The sequence below is a fragment of the Kogia breviceps genome, chromosome 2 (assembly GCF_026419965.1).
Source record: "Kogia breviceps isolate mKogBre1 chromosome 2, mKogBre1 haplotype 1, whole genome shotgun sequence".
Classification (NCBI taxonomy): domain Eukaryota; kingdom Metazoa; phylum Chordata; class Mammalia; order Artiodactyla; family Physeteridae; genus Kogia; species Kogia breviceps.
The window spans coordinates 125,908,308-125,927,308 of record NC_081311.1 but is presented as its reverse complement, the minus strand read 5'-3'; the positions used below and the strand labels follow the sequence as shown (position 1 = coordinate 125,927,308).

The 19,001-nt window shown below is 35.3% G+C and overlaps 1 protein-coding gene across 1 annotated transcript in view; it reads right to left on the bottom strand.

The window, feature by feature from the left end:
- Nucleotides 1-5,374: 5,374 nt before the first annotated feature.
- KCNJ3 (potassium inwardly rectifying channel subfamily J member 3) overlaps nt 5,375-19,001 on the bottom strand; it is a 188,799-nt gene continuing 175,172 nt past the window's right edge. Inside the window, exon 3 of the mRNA XM_067026049.1 lies at nt 5,375-5,657. Coding sequence (XP_066882150.1) covers nt 5,641-5,657 — 17 coding nt within the window. The 3' untranslated portion in view covers nt 5,375-5,640. The remainder of the gene's footprint in view (nt 5,658-19,001) is intronic.

Below are 19,001 nucleotides of genomic sequence, written 5' to 3'. Positions count from 1 at the left end.
TATTCTTGCCTCCTTCATCAAAACTAAGGTGACCATATGTGAGTGGGTTTATCCCTGGGCTTTCTACCCTGTTCCATTGATCTATATTTCTGTTTTTGTGCCAGTACCATAATTTCTTGATTACTGTAGCTTTGTAGTATAGTCTGAAGTCCAGGAGGCTGATTCCTCCAGCTCTCTTTTCTTTCTCAAGATTGCTTTGGCTATTTGGGGTCTTTTGTATTTCCATACAAATTGTGAAAATTTTTGTTCTAGTTCTGTGAAAATGCCAGTGGTAGTTTGATAAGGATTGCATTGAATCTGTAGATTGCTTTGGGTAGTATAGTCATTTTCACAACGTTGATTCTTCCAATCCAAGAACATGGTATATCTCTCCACCTGTTTGTATCATCTTTAATTTCTTAAATCAGTGTCTTATAGTTTTCTGCAGCCAAACACTATAAAACTCTTAGAGGATAATATAGGCAGAACACTCTATGACACAAATCACAAGAAGATCCTTTTTGACCTACCTCCTAGAGAAATGGAAATAAAAACAAAAATAAACAAATAGGACCTAATGAAACTAAAAAGCTTTTGCACAGCAAAGGAAACCATAAATAAGATGAAAAGACAACCCTCAGAATGGGACAAAATATTTGCAAATGAAGCAACTGACAAAGGATTAATCTCCAAAATTTACAAGCAGCTCATGCAGCTCAATATCAAAAAAACAAACAACCCAATCCAAAAATGGGCAGAAGACCTAAAGAGACATTTCTCCAAAGAAGATATACAGATTGCCAAAAAACACATGAAAGAATGCACAACATCACTAATCATTAGAGAAATGCAAATCAAAACTACAATGAGGTATCACCTCACACTGGTCAGAATGACTATCATCAAAAAAAATCTACAAACCATAAATGCTGGAGAGAGTGTGGAGAAAAGGGAACCCTCTTGCACTGTTGGTGGGAATGTAAATTGATACAGTCACTATGGAGAACAGTATGGAGGTTCCTTAAAAAACTAAATTAGAACTACCATTTGACCCAGCAATCCCACTACTGGGCATATATCCTGAGAAAACCATAATTCCAAAAGAGTCATGTACCACAGTGTTCATTGCAGCTCTGTTTACAATAGCCAGGACATGGAAGCAACCTAAGTGCCCATTGATAGATGAATGGATAAAGAAGATGTGGCACATATATACAATGGAATATTACTCAGCCATATAAAGAAATCAAATTGAGTTATTTGTAGTGAGGTGGATGCACCTAGAGACGGTCATACAGAGTGAAGTAAGTCAGAAAGAGAAAAACAAATACCATATGCTAACACACATATATGGAATCTAAAAAACAAAAATGGGGCTTCCCTGGTGGCGCAGTGGTTGAGAATCCGCCTGCCGATGCAGGAGACACGGGTTCGTGCCCTGGTTCGGGAAGATCCCACATGCCGCGGAGCAGCTAAGCCCGTGAGCCATGGCCGCTGGGCCTGCGCGTCCGGAGCCTGTGCTTCGCAACGGGAGAGGCCACAGCAGTGAGAGGCCCGCATACCGCAAAAAAAAAAAAATAAAAAAAATAAAAAATAAAAAAATAAAAAAATAAAAAACAAAAATGGTTCTGAAGAACCTAGGGGCAGGACAGGATAAAGACACTGATGTAGAGAATGGATTTGAGGACATGGGGAGTGGGAAGGGTTAGCTGAGACAATGTGAGAGCATGGCATGGACATTTATACACTACCAAATGTAAAATAGATAGTGGGAAGCAGCCACATAGCACAGGGAGTTCAGTTCCGTGCTTTGTGACCACCTAGATAGGGAGGGGATAGGGAGGTTGGGAGGGAGGGAGATGCAAGAAGGAAGAGATATGAGGATATATGTATATGTATAGCTGATTGATTTTGTTATAAAGCAGACACTAACACACCATTGTATAGCAATTATACTCCAATAAAGATGTTTAAAAAAAAGAGATAAAAATAATGCCTCATAAAATAAAGATTGAGTTCAGTAGAAATATCCTACTATATATTAGTGTCAATAATTACATGTTTGATCCTTCAAATATACATTTTTTTGTCCATCTAGATATAAACATTTGGCTAATCTATATTTCTGAGGTCTGGGGGTATTATAATTTTATTTTCTGGCCCATATGACTCCACACTATTTTCAACTAAATGAGAAAATTACCTAAAATGTTCTGAAAACTACGATATGATTATGTTTTTATTAATACTTTTGTTTTGATTGAGGATGTTAGAGTTGTAAATCTAAATGTCATAAAGAAAATAGAAGGACAAAATTATGAAAGAAATATGAACAGATATTTCACTGAAGGGACTATAAGTTGGCAAAAAGAGCAAAACAAAAAGTTTGACATCATTAGCCATTAGGGAATGAAACCCTCAATGAGATATCACTACACACCTATCAGGATGACTAAAATTTTAAAAATAATGAGAAAAACAATTTCTGGCAAGGATAAATAGTGACAAAAACAAATGCTGGCGGGAAATTCTAGATAACTTATACACTACTGGTAGAAATGTAAAAGAATACAGACAGTCTGGAACACAGTTTAGCAGTTTCTTAAAAACTAAACATGCAACTACTGTAATTGTGTTACATTCACACATGGATATCATTTAACAAGAAAAAATAAACTTTTGGGGCTTCCCTGGTGGCGCAGTGGTTGCGAGTCCGCCTGCCGATGGAGGGGACGTGGGTTCGTGCCCCGGTCCGCGAAGATCCCACGTGCCGCGGAGCGGCTGGGCCCGTGAGCCATGGCCGCTGAGCCTGCGCGTCCGGAGCCTGTGCTCCGCAACGGGAGAGGCCACAGCAGTGAGAGGCCCGCATACCGCAAAAGAAATTAATGATGATAAAATTTTGATACATGCAGAGAGTTGAATAAATTTCCAAACAACTCTGGATGAGAAACCCAATCCCCCAAAGTTACATATTCTATATTTCTATTGCTATAACATTTTTGTGATAACAAAATTATAGAACTGGAGAACAGATTAGTAGTCACCAAGAGTCAGGGACAGAGTGGACATATAAGGATGTGGTGTAGCTCTGAAAGGTCAGCATGAGGGATCCTTGTGGTGATGGAAATGTTCTACATCTCAACTATGTCAATGAAATCTATCTTATGCACTTGAAAATACAGTAGTAACTTCCATTTATTGAAAAAATATATGTATATTTCAAGAATAAATTGAACAAGTGTAAATTTTATTGATCTGCAAAGACATTTGCCATGTGGATTTTTTACGTTTTTGTAAAGAGAGATGTTACTATTATATCATGCTTAAAGTGTTAATTCGTATGTGGCATTATTAATGTTATTAATAGCATCATTTATATTAACAATATAAGTTTACGTTGGCATGTCCCAATTCCTTCCTCCTAGAGCTGTCTACATGTAGCCGTGGGGCTTATGTCCTGCTTTGCTCCACATTAGATCCGAGGTACTTTCTGAAAGCAAAGAGATTTTGAAAGGGACAGACTTACTGTAGCTCAGCAAATCCCAGTGAAGACAGAAAGACACCAAAAGAAGCTCACTAGCTTCAAAAAATATCATCAAGCAAAAGGCTTTAATTCTTCAAATGTAGTAGACAACTTATTGATAAATAATCTAGAGTTTGTTATTCTTTATTTTGGATGGATATGGCAGTTTTAGTGGCTCAATCACATACAAATTATTTAGATAATCCTAGAAAATAAATTTTAAACATAGAAGTTGCCATTATGTCATTACGCTTTGAAAAATAGTTTCATGGAACAGAGGGTGACATGTAGCTCACAAAGTTGTAAACACAGTCAGGTAGCCCTGGAATGTAATCCTGACTGAAACCATCCTTTTGCAGCTATGACATTAACAATCTATCACCTCTTTAATCTTTCTTTTCCTTATCTATAAAAGTCAAAAGAAAACCTGCCTTGAAGGGTTTTTGTGGTAATTATAGATAATGTTATATATAGTGCCTGACACACAAAAGCTAATCAATAACTATCATTTACAGTGTCTATCATAAAGTTGGTCCTTACAGGTGATATCACCTAACAAGCTGAATTATTATTATGTACTGCATTATCTATGTCTGCCCACTAAACTGTAAGTTCCCTGAGTACAGAAACCATGTCTTATCTCTGTGCCCTATTATCTAACACATGGTTGTTACTCTGTAAATGTTTCCTGGGATCAGGGGGAAAATGCCTCAAATTCCTAAAACCACCTTATGTCAGGTGCAGGGATTACCATAATAAATTTAAGGATATGAATAAAATGTTTCTATGAGTAAGGTAGCCCATATAGATTTTATGTAATTTGATTTACCACTAGTATAATATTTTTATAAAGCCAATCAATGTATCCAAAAAAAAACCAAAGTTCAATTTTTATCACCCATTCTTATATGTAATTATTAATATCTTGGAGCCTTACAGCCAGGGTTTGATAAATGTTTCCGAATTTAACTGCATATGTGTAGTCAAATCTACCCCAACACTTTAATAATTTCCTGAACTACTTTTAATGTATCACAAACAAGCTAAACTGTATATTAAAAATCATAAAAGGAACATATTTTTAAACTCTATATATTACAAGATAATGGAGAAAAATGATTCAGTATTGATATTTTATCTTGATCAACAGATGCCAGTTGTAGTTAGTTCATATGAACATGGCTAAGTGCTATGAGTCTCTATGCTTACTATTTTTATTATGTATTTATTATATTATATATTATAACATAATACATTATTTGTTGCATTAATATTATATAATATTAAACTATTTTATATAATGCCAATTAAGTATACATTTTTTCTCATTACTATTGTATACTGTCTACTATTCACTTGCCTAAATAATCAGCACTGATCCACAAAGTGTGAAAGTTTTGAGAACTTTCTGACCCTCATTTACTTTTTTATAAGTTTTAATTTACTCATTGCTTCTTCTATCACTTTATTCCTAACTTTTCACAGTATATGTGTGTATCTATATGTATAGTCTCTAGCTTATCTGACCCCACTCCCCACCTCCAGTAAAGTCGCTGCTCTTCATGAAGCAGGGCTCTCACAGTGCTGTCTTCCAGACCTAAATCCTAAATGTGCCATATGGTTTATACTTCCAAGGTTCTGTTATAAAGATATATTTCAATGCGATGATTAATGTGATAAACTGTATTAATATGTTCTTAGGTAGAAATGACAAGTGACAGTCCTCCTTGTGTAGGTCATTCCTATGCAGTTTTGAAGTGACCTTGTAGAGTAAAGGTCATCCACATTGCCAAGCGTTTCAGGCTAGAAAGCAAGTGAAGTTAGAACCTCATGTCAGTTTCACCATCTATTCAACAGCATTTAGCTAGAAACACGGAAGAGGCTCTTTCCTCATATTTCCACATTCACAGCACCCAGGCAATCATGAAGTTGAGACCATTCTCCCACTTACGTATTTCTTAAATCCCTTGTCTTCTATCCCACTAGCTTCCCTCTAACAATGGAACTTATCATCATACTTTGCCTGAACACCCAATAGCTGCCTCACTGGTTCCTGGTACCTGAGTCCTTCTGTCATCACGTCTGTCAGGGAGACATCATGTAAATCACATCATTTTCGTGCCCTTGTTCAAAATTCTTCAATGTTTCTCTTCACCTGAAAGAGAAATTTTCATGTTTACTACATGGCATGCAGGGCCTTTGTCATTTGGCCCCCTCGCCCACCACTACTACCCCCAAGCTTTATGCTGCAGGAATTTATAATTATTTGCAGTCTCCAAAGCACAATTCCTATTTGCAGCACCATCTTTGCATTTGCTGTTCTTTTCTCAGCAATACTCAACCTGACTTACTTATGGAAAAAATCTTACTCTTCTTTCAAGTCTTAGGTTACTGTTGCCTGTTCTGTGACATTCTATGTTGCTCTTACAAATCAACCTAATATCTTCTTCGATTATTTTCCCACCTCTTCTCATATATTATTCTCATTATTATTAGTATTTTTATAATTTTTAATTTTCCTACCTATCTAATAAACTGCATACTTTTTTGAGGATGGGGATTAATTATTGTCATCACTGTGTTCCTAGACACTAGCATAGTCATAGTACATATTAGGTGCTCAATAAATATTTGTTGAGTATATGAGTGCATGAAGACCCTGGACTACCACTCACATCTTAATTGCATGTACTAATGGCTAGCTCATTGCCTAATCAGCCCATATGATATTTTTCAAGGCCCAGGGATCCAAAGGAAAAGTTAAAGTAGAAAAAGAGAAACATGGTCACTGTTAGTGACTAAATAATATTGCTGTGCTATAGAAACAATATCATCTAATATTTATCATTCAACATTTTCTAATATATAGTATTTCTAATATTTAATATTGTCTAATGCTTTCTATTCTGGGAAAGTTTCTAAAATATTTACATTCACATAGGTTAACTCAATTAATCTATAAATGCTATAATTAGCTCCATTTTATAGATGAGGACTTGAGGAAATATTTTGTAGTTTGCCTGAGATCTTGCAGAAGGTAAATGAAGAAGCAAGGATTCAAATCCAGGCAATGTAGCTTTAGAGATCTAGCCCAACCACGTCACTATATCACTTTATAATTGGATGTAGTGTCACAAGATTTTGAGTCAGCTTGTTTCTAGGCCTGTCTGATGAACATTTGGTGAGTCCACTAGGAGTTATTTGCAAGACAGATTTTTTTTTAACCTAAAAAAAGAATTAGAGAAAAGATTTCTGTGCTGAAGATAGCATGGCGCTGTCTTGGATAATAATTCCCTGGCAGGGGCAATGAACCTGTGCCTGAGGGCTTAAGGAGAGACAAACTCTAGGCTGAAAATAAAAAACTGTTTTTACACCAGGCACAAGGCATAAAGAGCTCTCAGATCTCCAGATGAGAAATCATGTGGGATTAACATTTATCTCACTTCTGCATAGAGCACAGCATGGATTTGGCCTGTAGTGCTATAGGACAGGGCTTCTAAAACTTTAATGCACTTGGATACACCTGTGGCATTGTTAACATACAGGGAAGGTAGTTCACAAAATAACACGCAAAACAACATTCAAACCCCAAATTATCTGCTTGAGTCTTTGAGTTGATTTTGACTTCCAGTGTTACTCAGAAACAACTGTGGGAAGTGGAAAGTTTTCCTTAAATCGTAAGTAAAATTTTGACAGTTTATATTTTCATGGCAATTTTGAACTATCAGTTGTGACCTCTGATAAACTAATTCTGACTTGAACCCCTCTCTCCATGAGCACTTGCTTTCTGCTTTACAACACTAACCTAGACAGGCAACTAAATCACTTTTGCTCATTTTTTCCCCAACTGTTGCATCCAAAGTTTTTAATGCATAGGAAATTTTAGTGAAGATTTTGAGTGGTGAAAAACTTTTATATGTCAGAAAAGCTTGCATGTCCTGTTATCCTTAAAAGTTCTTTGGCCTCATCATAAGTGGCATTTTTCTCTGGCCACCCTTCCCCAGAAACCCAACCTTATGTGTCTTGTTGCCTGACTACTTCCCTTCCCACACTCCAGTTTCTCCCTGCTTACAGCAAATTCCAATTCCTTATTAGTGTTTTATGAATAACAGTATGGTTATTACTTTGTTTTGTACAGAACAAGGCATCAAAGGTCTAGACTTCCCCTCCCAGGGCAGTCAATCAAAGTACCCTTCCCAAATTAGAAACAATAAGTAAATTTTTTAAAATTCCTTCTTCATGGATTCTCTTGTGGCAATAGTTAAAATAATTTTTTTACCCAAATAATGAAGAATATGCATTCTTTATTAATTGTCAAATGTATGCATAGTACAAATCCATGTGTGTCACTAAGGTTTGCAAAGAAGAATTCCACTGGCTCTCATTATTTACAAAGAAATTGTCTCTCACCAAGGCTTTAAAATCACTTTGATTAATTTGTTTTTTAATTGATTGATCTTAGCATTTTAAATAAAAATATAATTATTATCTTTTTATATATATTATCAAGTATATTTAATTTACTTGAATAAAAAAATGTAACCACATCCCAAATTGTTTTTATTTTCAGACAGTATTTTTCTTTTTTGCTTCAGTTTTGTTTTATTCCTCTTTATTCTTCTTCTTCATCCTATATTTGAGCCCTTATTTCCACCCTACTTGTTAATGAATGTCTTCCGGTACTATTCGTTGGAATGGAATGGAAACATAAATATAATAGAACCATATATTCATATACATATGCAGAAGAAGGGAGACCAGTCATCTTCTCATTCAGACACATCCAGGGAATGCTTCTGTATAATCTCATATAGCTATAATTAAATCATTTTAGTGAATTTTATATTCGACATGAAAATTTATAAATGAGCAGAAAAGTGAAAATCTATTGAATGACCCTTTTCCAAAAGCAATGAATTCATTCCCCAGTAATCAGCAAGAGCAATCAGTAAAACCAGACCTTTTAAAAGCTTAAAACTATTTCATAAAAGCTAACATGCAAATCATTAAGATAACTACAGAATTGTGTCTTAAAGGATCTCACCATACTTTGTGGTCTAACAATGAAAAATTAAAATTGTTGGCAACTGCTAAATTTAGTAGTAGAAGGCAATTATGTTTTCTCTTGGACAGAAGCATTGATTTAGAGATCAAAGTGTTTACAACTATGTTGTGAACTATATATTTGGAAGACTCATTATGCTTTTCTCTGCTTTTTTATTGACATTACAAGGTGAAGCTAATCTTTCTTTTGCTAATCAAAAATCATAAATACTCTTCTTACAGTTACAACATTATTACAATGTCATAATGAGTCACAGGCATCATAAATTGAATGCAGAATGTTTTAATTTAAAAAGTCCTCTGCATTCTAGCCATTATTAATAAGTCAGTAGGCACAGTGCCAATTATCCTCTATGACCTAAGTGGAAAAGGAATACAGGTTACATTGTTAGAACAATGGAAACGAATATGCTAACATGTCAGTCCATAGGATGATTATAGGAGAGAAAAAGGAACATTTTTTTAAAAAAACACATCAAATTTGCCAGAGTCAAATCACAATTAATACAACATGTGTTTGTATGAAACTGTTTAAATAATGGCCATCTCATGAGCAGGAAAAACTGTTTCTGTTCCCTCTTTCACAGCAGTAATTCAGTATTAGGAGAATAATATAGAAATTCACCATGGTTAGGAAAAAACTGTCTGATTTTATATCTCAGTGCCTGTTTCTGAAATCTCCTGATATCAAATTTTTGCACAGAGCATGTCAGTGTTCTGTGTTTTGGGATGCTGGAAAGTAAACTGCACTGCAACAGAGGTCTTTACCAGAATCTCTCGTTCTAAATCTCAGCTTCGTCCTTGGCTTTCTTTTCACAGCAGGAAAAAACACTAATAGTGCTATCTTTGCCTCAGAGGACAGATGAGACACACTAATCATTTGTTATTTATCCCTTGGGTTTCTCTCTAATAGATGCTCTGTAGTGCTGAGACCCTAACCTATGGTAACGTCTTTCATTTCAAAGATGGAGTCCACAACAATAGTCTGGAGATAATAAGAGATATGAGGACAGGAGAAATGTAGAATAGGTGTAGTGAATGTGAGGTATAAGTGAGAGTAAATTGAATGGCAAGAAATGAAGTGATACAAAGTACAAGGAATGGAAGATTAAAAAATAATGAAACCATTAAAAATATAAGGACTACTGCTGAGAAAAAATTCTCTAGGACCCCGTGACTGTTGATTTGTCTTCCTGACTCAACAAATTCTGATCTTTCACCTGAAATCCACCCTCCTATCCCAAAACTCTTGCTCCACAAATGCTGAAGTCTGTTAAGTCTGTTCTCCAATAAGATTATGAAATATCCTCTTTGTTGTTTCCATTGCTCACACATTCCTTTTAGTTGCTTCACACACACACACACACATACACGTGCACACGTTCACACATACGTACACATATAGAGAAAAGGAGGAGAATTTTTTTATGAAGTTATGTTACTATTTTACAATATGTATTTGTATGTAATAATTATGACCCTGGGCAATTATAGAGAAGAAGTACATCCAATGAAAGTTAGGTAAATTTACACGGCAAACAAACATGAGGTTAATAAAGCTATTTAATCACACCAAATTTACACCTGACCTTTGTCATTTATCCAAAGCAATATAGTAAAATGCTCTAATCATTATATCTGTTTCATTTTCAGTTCTGGTTATGCAACTTAATATATTTCTTATACTGTATTTTCATGTCTGACAGAGTACACATTTTTCACAGTTTATTGACATTGTGGTATTCCATATGGTTTATCCTCATTTTTTTTTGGTTGCTTGGGACAGTCTTTTTGATTGTTTGTTTTTTTACTTTTATGCAGTACACTATATTGTGTTCCTTGCTAAAAGATTTTTTTTTAAAGCTTTTTTTTCTTCATATATATTCCCAGGGTGTAGACTCAAACATAAAAATGCACAGTCTAAGTTGATTTTTGGTTTTATAACTCATTAATTCATTGCTATAGTTTAATAAGAATTTATTTGAATTTTGAAATTATTTTAATTTGCATTTCTTCCGATAGTAGAAAGATTATCTGGGTTCATGTGATGATTTAGTTAGTAAATTCGTCACATGAACACAGATACATTACACTGTATGCCTGTGTTAAATTATTCATCCACTTTGAAAACTTGCTAATTTTAAAGTTACAACAACCTAGACAGTCTGGTCATATCATAAGAATAAAGAAGTAGATCAATAGAACAGGTTTGATAATACAAAAATAAACTCTTACATTTGTGGTACATTGATTTTTCACAAAGGTGTCAAAGCATTTTGGGAGGGAAAAGATGAACTTTTCAACAAAACGTCCTGGGACAATAAGATATACACATGCAGATATTTATATGTATCTCACACCATACACAAACATTAGCTTAAAATTCGTGACAGATTTAAATGCAAGAGCTAAAACTATAAATATTTCATAAGAAAACAGAAGAAAATATTCATGACTTTGATTACTCAAAGATTTCTAAGATGTGATGCTAAAAGCATGATCCATAAAAAAATATGATAAATTGGACTTCATAAAAATTAAAAACTTTATTTCTAAGGACACCATTAAGAAAATGAAAAACAAGAGGGAAAATAATTATAATTCAGATATGGTAAAACTATTTGTATCTTATACATACAATTACAATTTTGACCCATAAAAATTAATAAAATCTTGAAATTGATATTTCATCAAAGAAGGTATATACTTAGCCACTAAACACTATGAGAAAATGCTCAATGTCATTAGTTATTAAGGAAATGTAAGTTAAACCACAATAATATATCACTTTACACCCTTTAGGATAATATATACTCAAACAGACAGTAGTAAGTGTTGTAAGGATATGGAGAAATAGGAACCCTCATACCTTGCTAGTGGAACTGTCAAATGGTGGACCCAATTTGAAAAACTGGTAATTCTCAAAATAATGAGCATAAATTTACACACAAACCAGCAAATTCACTTCTGGGATTCTTCCCAAAAGAAATGAAAACACAGGACCACAAAAAGATTTGTATGAGAATGTTTATTGCAGTATTATTCATAATACAGTAGTCAAAAACTGGAAGCAGCCTAAATGTTCATCAACAGAGTAATGGATAAACACAAGGTGATATAGCTGTACAATGGAATATTATTAATCAGCAATAGAAAAGAAGAAACTACTGATGTACCATGCAACAACATGGATTACCCTCTAAAATATGCTAAGTGGGTGAATTCAGACACAAAAGACTATATTTTTTATGATTCTACATATATGAAATGTTCAGAAAAAGACAAACCTGTAAGAGACAGAAAGGAGATTAGCGACCGCCTGCAGGTGGGGTTTGGAAAAAATAGTGACTGCAAAGGGGAGAACTTTGAGGATAATGGAAAGATTCTAAAATTGGATTAAGTGACTCTTGCACAGCTTTGTGGATTTACTAAAAGTCATGGCTTGAATGTTTAGAATGAGTGAATTTCATGTAAAAGACACTTAAATCAAAAGGGTTAAAAACCAAATTTCATGTGAACCCCAAAGCATTATCATTGAATTCAGTACAGAAACACAAAGTGTTTTGTGTGATATCATGAGTTAGTGACTGTAGCATAATCAAGACTATGCATGACTTAAATGAATCATGCACGTCTCTGTACTTTTTAGAGGTTAATACCATATATGACTTTGCTCTCCAAAAATTCTGTACCTATTAAAACTTTGTTTTCTATCTATGTTTACGAATACTCGCTTGAGGCTTATTTCAATAAATATATTTTGGTGGCCTGGCAAGTTGGATTTGGAAGTGGGAGGAGAAACAGAAAATTTGGAGAGAGGCCAGAGTCAGTTCACTGAGGACTGTGTTACCATGGAAAGGAACTTGAATTAATATATTAATTTGTCTATAAAGAATTTTAACTGCTAGAGCTACTCTTTCATTGAACATCAGTTTTTGTTTGTTTGTTTGTTTGTTTTTGTGGTACACGGGCCTCTCACTGTTGTGGACTCTCCCGTTGCGGAGCACAGGCTCCGGACGCACAGGCTCAGTGGCCATGGCTCATGGGCCCAGCCACTCGGCAGCATGTGGGATCTTCCCAGACCGGGGCACGAACCCGCGTCCCCTGCATCAGCAGGCAGACTCTCAACCACTGCGCCACCAGGGAAGCCCTTAATTTTTAAACATATAAAAACTTCTGGTTTATATATGATAATTTCAATAGATGCAGAAAAAAGCCTTCGACAAAATTCAACACCCATTTATGATAAAAACTCTCCAGAAAGTAGGCACAGAGCGAACTTACCTCTATATAATAAAGGCCATATATGACAAACCCACAGCCAACATCGTTCTCAATGGTGAAAAATTGAAAGCATTTCCATTAAGATCAGGAACAAGACAGTTTGCCCAATCTCACCACTAGTATTCAACATAGTTTTGGAAGTTTTAGCCCCAGCAATCAGAGATGAAATAAAATAAAATCATTCCAAATAGGAAAACAAGAAGTAAAACTGTCATTGTTTGCAGATGACATGATACTACTATACGCAGAGAATCCTAAGATGTCATGAGAAAACTACTAGAGCTAATCAAAGAATTTCATAAAGTAGCAGGATACAAAATTAATGCACAGAAATCTCTTGCACTCCTATACACTAATGATGAAAAATCTGAAAGAGAAATTAAGGAAACACTCCTATTTACCATTGTAACATAAAGAATAAAATACCTAGGAATAAATCTACCTAATGAGACAAAAAAAAATATGCAAAAAACTATAAGACACTGATGAAAGAAATTAAAATTATATAAACAGATGGAGAAATATACCATATTCTTGGATTGGAAGAATCAACAATGTGAAAATGACTATACTACCCAAAGCAATCTACAGGTTCAATGCACTCCCTATCAAACTACCAATGACATTTTTCAAAGAACTAGAACAAAAAATACACAATTTGTATGAAAATAAAAAACACCCCGAATAGCCAAAGCAACCTTGAGAAAGAAAAATGGAGCTGAAGGAATCAGGCTCCTTGACTTCAGACTACTACCAAGCTACAGTAATCAAGACAGTATGGTACTGGCACAAAAACAGAAATATAAATGAATTGAACAGGATAGAAAACCCAGAGATAAACTCATGCACATATGGTCACCTTATCTTTGATAAAGGAGGCAAGAATACACCATGGAGAAAAGACAGCCACTTCAATAAGTGGTTCTGGGAAAACTGGACAGCTACATGTAAAAGAATGAAATTAGATCACTCCTTAACACCATACACAAAAATAAACTCAAAATGGATTTAAGACCTAAATGTAAGGCCAGACACTAAAACTCTTAGAGGAAAACATAGACAGAACACTCTATGACATAAATCACAGCAAGATCCTTTTTGACCCACCTCCTAGAGAAATGGAAATAAAAACAAAAATAAACAAATGGAACCTAATGAAACTTAAAAGCTTTTGCACAGAAAAGGAAACCATAAATAAGATGAAAAGACAACCCTCAGAATGGGAGAAAATATTTGCAAATGAAGCAACTGACAAAGGATTAATCTCCAAAATTTACAAGCAGCTCATGCAGCTCAATATCAAAAAAACAAACAACCCAATCCAAAAATGGGTAGAAGACCTAAATAGACATTTCTCCAAAGAAGATATACAGATTGCCAACAAACACATGAAAGGATGCACAACATCACTAATTATTAGAGAAATGCAAATCAAAACTACAATGAGATATCATCTCATACTGGTCAGAATGGCCATCATCAGAAAATCTAGAAACAATAAATGCTGGAGAGGGTGTGGAGAAAAGGGGACCCTCTTGCACTGTTGGTGGGAACATAAATTCATACAGCCACTATGGAGAACAACATGGAGGTTCCTTAAAAAACTAAAAATAGAATTACCATATGACCCAGCAATCCCACTATTGGGCATAAACCCTCAGGAAACCATAATTCCAAAAGAGTCATGTACCACAGTGTTCATTGCAGCTCTATTTACAATAGCCAGGACATGGTAGCAACCTAAGTGTCCACTGACAGATGAATGGATAAAGAAAACGTGGCACATATATATATAATGGAATATTACTCAGCCATAAAAAGGAAGGAAATTGGGTCATTTGTTGAGACATGGATGGATATACATACTGTCATACAGAGTGAAGTAAGTCAGAAAGAGAAAAACAAATACCATATGCTAACACATATGTATGCAATCTGAAAAAAAAATGGTTCTGAAAAACCTAGGGGCAGGACAGGAATAGAGATGCAGACTTGAGGACATGGGGAGGGGAAGGGTAATCTGGGACAAAGTGAGGGAGTGGCAGTGACATATACACACTACCAAATTTTAAATAGATAGCTAGTGGGAAGCAGCCGCATAGCACAGGAAGATCAGCTCAGTGCTTTGTGACCACTTGGAAGGGTGGGATAAGGTGGGTGGGAGGGAGATGTAAGAGGGAGGGGATATGGGCATATATGTATATGTTTAGCTGATTCACTTTGTTATACCGCAGAAACTGACACAACAATATAAAGTAATTATACTCCAATAAAGTTGTTAAAAAACCTCCAAAACTGCTGGTTTTGTCTTATTGATTAACAGCCAAATTGTCCTATGACTAGAGAGTAGATTCTTTGATTTTAGTAACCTGAAATTTGTTGACTTGTGTCATGACTCAGTATCCAATCAGTTTTTGTGAATAATACAGGTGTACTTAAACAGCATGAATATCATACTATCTTTTCTTTCTTTTTATTTTTTCTGCTGTGCAAGGTCCCATATAAAGTTATTGCATTTGTTACAAATCTTACTTTTCCAATATCCTTAATAATTTTTGTCTATTTTTTCAATCGATTACTGAAAGAGGTGTGTCAGACTATCCCATTATAATTGTGAATTTGAAGATATCTTCTTTTAATTTATTAATTTTTGTTTATAACTTAGCTTATGTTTTTTGGTCATTGTGGCTGAAAAGTGTTATTTCTTCTCATTATTGTTGCCTTTCATCATCTTTGGAAAAGTGATTTTCCTTAAAGTCTGTTTTGCCTCTTATCAAAACAGCTACTCCAGGTTTATCTGGGGCAGCATTTTTATTGGTATATCTACTTGCATCCTTGACTTGCATTTCTTAGAAAAAGCATAGAGTTAAATTTTGTCCACTCTCCAATCACGTAGTAGAATTGATTGACAAATTCCATTACTTTAAGGTTTGCAGTTTTAATCACAATGAAGTTAGGAGACCGGCCAAGCAATTCCTGAGCTATGGAGGTAGTAATTATGTCAAAAAGTGTTTAAATTGCCCTTTGTAACAAAATGTAATACATTATTTACCAAAGCTATTTTTAAGGCCTAACTTCAGAATTTAATTAATTGATCTTACAAACTTGTTCCGTCTTAGCTATGATATTCCATTGCATTTTTTTTTTTTTTTTTTTTTTTTTGTGGCATGCAGGCCTCTCACTGTTGTGGCCTCTCCCGTTGTGGAGCACAGGCTCTGGACACACAGGCTCCGCGGCCATGGCTCACAGGCTCAGCTGCTCCGCGGCATGTGGGATCTTCCCGGACTGGAGCACGAACCCATGTCCCCTGCATCGGCAGGCAGATTCTCAACCACTGCACCACCAGGGAAGCCCTCCACTGCATTTTTATTTGCAGTGTATGAAATATTGATGGGTGAGAATAATCACATTTTGATTTAATTAATTGAAGGGAAAAAATGACAGTCTAAAATGGATGCATATAGAAATACTTTTGAAACCAAGTTTCACTTTTTTGTACTTTCTAACCAATCATATATCTTTTTCAAAATTATTCTTGTTCTCATTCTGTATCCTAAACACTAATCCTTTTCACTGACTACATATTGTGCTAATTCTAGAAATTGCTAACTCTTTCCTTTTAGTTAGTTGGTTCAGACTCCCATCCATTTTATGGGCAGTTTTTGCTAAACTACATTCAAATATATTTTATTGCAATACATATACAAATAAGTGTATCTAAAATACAGTCAGGTGTCTAATCATCCTGTGCAAAAGTGGATTACACAATCTTTTTCTAAATCTATTGGCAATATTGTTCAGAAACTGGAAGCCTACATTGCCCTCACAAGACTAGGAAGTCGTCATGTTTAGCTTGGATATAATACAGGTACAAGTGGCTTCTGAATTCAGCTCCTTATAGTCTTTAACATCATTAGCAAGTCTGAGACATTTTGCTAGTAAAAGTTGTCATTTAAATAATTAAAATTATTTAAATAATTAAAATATTTATTTTAAATATTTAAAATAATATTTAAAATAATTAAAATATCCTTTTAAAATAATGATCTATTATACAATCAATATGATATATTATCTTGGTAAACTTTAAAAATGGTGAACTATTTAAAACTAAAATACTTTAAAAACAAAATTATATATTCCTGTATACACTAAAGTAAAATAAAAATGTTTTTATTTTGATTAGCTTATAATTTTAAAATAATATAAGTAGAATTCTTAGTATATAGTCATATATTTTAATCGGTTTCTCAGTCATATCTGTTTCTAGTGCTGTGTCTTTGGTTTTCTTCTCAAGTCCTTATTGTTAATTTTTTTTAAATTTATGCACTCTTTCAAACTTGTGGAATAACTTTAATATTTTGACAAATATTTTTCAAATATTTTTCAGTGGGGAAAAATCCCTACCCACTGGTTTGAGACAACTGGTAAATACTGATAAATATCTGCTAAATGAAGCCTATCTTCAATGCAAATGCACAAACTATAAAGAACAACTTCTTAATCTTGTGATAACAATGAAGAATTCTGGCTTCTTAACAATATCGCTAATATATTTAGAAAAAAGAATTAAGGACTCCCTTAAAGAATCAAATGAAGCCCCATTGAAATGCCTAAAAACAATGTATACATGTGATTCAAATGTTATTCAATGCCAAGTACCAAATACATGCACTTCAAAAGAGAATTAGTGGGCTCCCCTGGTGGCGCAGTGGTTGAGAGTCCGCCTGCCGATGCAGGGGACACGGGTTCGTGCCCCGGTCCAGGAAGATACCACATGCCGCAGAGCGGCCGGGCCCGTGAGCCATGGCCACTGAGCGGAGCCTGTGCTCCGCAACGGGAGAGGCCACAACGGTGAGAGGCCTGTGTACCTCACACACACACAAAAAAGAGAATTAGTGAGAGAGACAATCTCATATTCAGGTTTTCACCAAGGCTCTGTCCTGATTAGTTGTGCATTCTGTGATGTGCACCCATCCAATCCTCCTTCAGTGAAGGACTTGTGACCCTTGTTATGGGACACTATGGGCAGCAGCCTTCAGTTCTCAGTCTATACAAGGGTTGCCTCAGTTCCTAAGTGTCAAAATAATTTTCTTTTTCAGGTGACTACAACCAGTGTTTGGTCAATGAAGATAGAACCGGCCTGGCATCTCGGGCCATTTTAGTCTCAGAGCTCTTTATACAGTCAGCAGAACTGTCATGGAACCTGCATCATAGTTTGGGTTTTCCTTCTGCTGCTTCCACAAATTCTGATGCTTGATGTGCTTCTTAATAAACATCTCATACGAAATGAGAATCTAATCTGTGACACCAGACAAAGTTGTGTGTTTGTGTAAAATAGGGTAAGCTCAAATTGCACTTTTACAGAACTCAAAGAAAAGTGGGAGAATTTACCATCCACACAATCAGACCTGTTTTCACAGGAGGATGTAAAACTGAGACATATGAAAACAACTCAACAAAACTGAGACATGAAAACAACAATGCCAAAGGTATAAACTGTACATTCACAGAAAAAGCAAAATGGACCTTAAAGTGAAAATATGCCTAATTTCTCTCAAAATGAAAGAAATGCAACCTAAAACTGCACTGCACTTTTATTTCATCTGCCAGATTGAAAAATGTAAACTGAAAATGATAATCAATTGCATAGGTGGGTGAGGGTGGGAAGACAATAGGCTGGTTGATAACAGTGAAGGTGAGAATGTAAATGGTTCCAACTCTACACAGTCCAATATGACTATGCCTATCAAAATATAAAATTCAGGGGCTTCCCTTCCCTGGTGGCGCAGTGGTTGGGAGTCCGCCTGCCGATGCAGGGGACGCAGGTTCGTGCCCCGGTCCGGGAGGATCCCACATGCCGCGGAGCTGCTGGGCCCGTGAGCCATGGCCACTGAGCCTGCGTGTCCGGAGCCTGTGCTCCGCAATGGGAGAGTGGGAGAGGTCACAGCAGTGAGAGGCCTGCGTACCACCAAAAAAATATATATATATATAATTCACATGCTATTTTTAACCCAGCAAATCCAGTTCCAGGCCTTTATCTATCAGTTATATTCCAAGACACATTAAGTGAAAAAATAAAAAGGTTTGGATGACTGAATGTACGTTTGTAGTATGTTACCATGTTAGGAGAAAACAAAATTTTAAAATA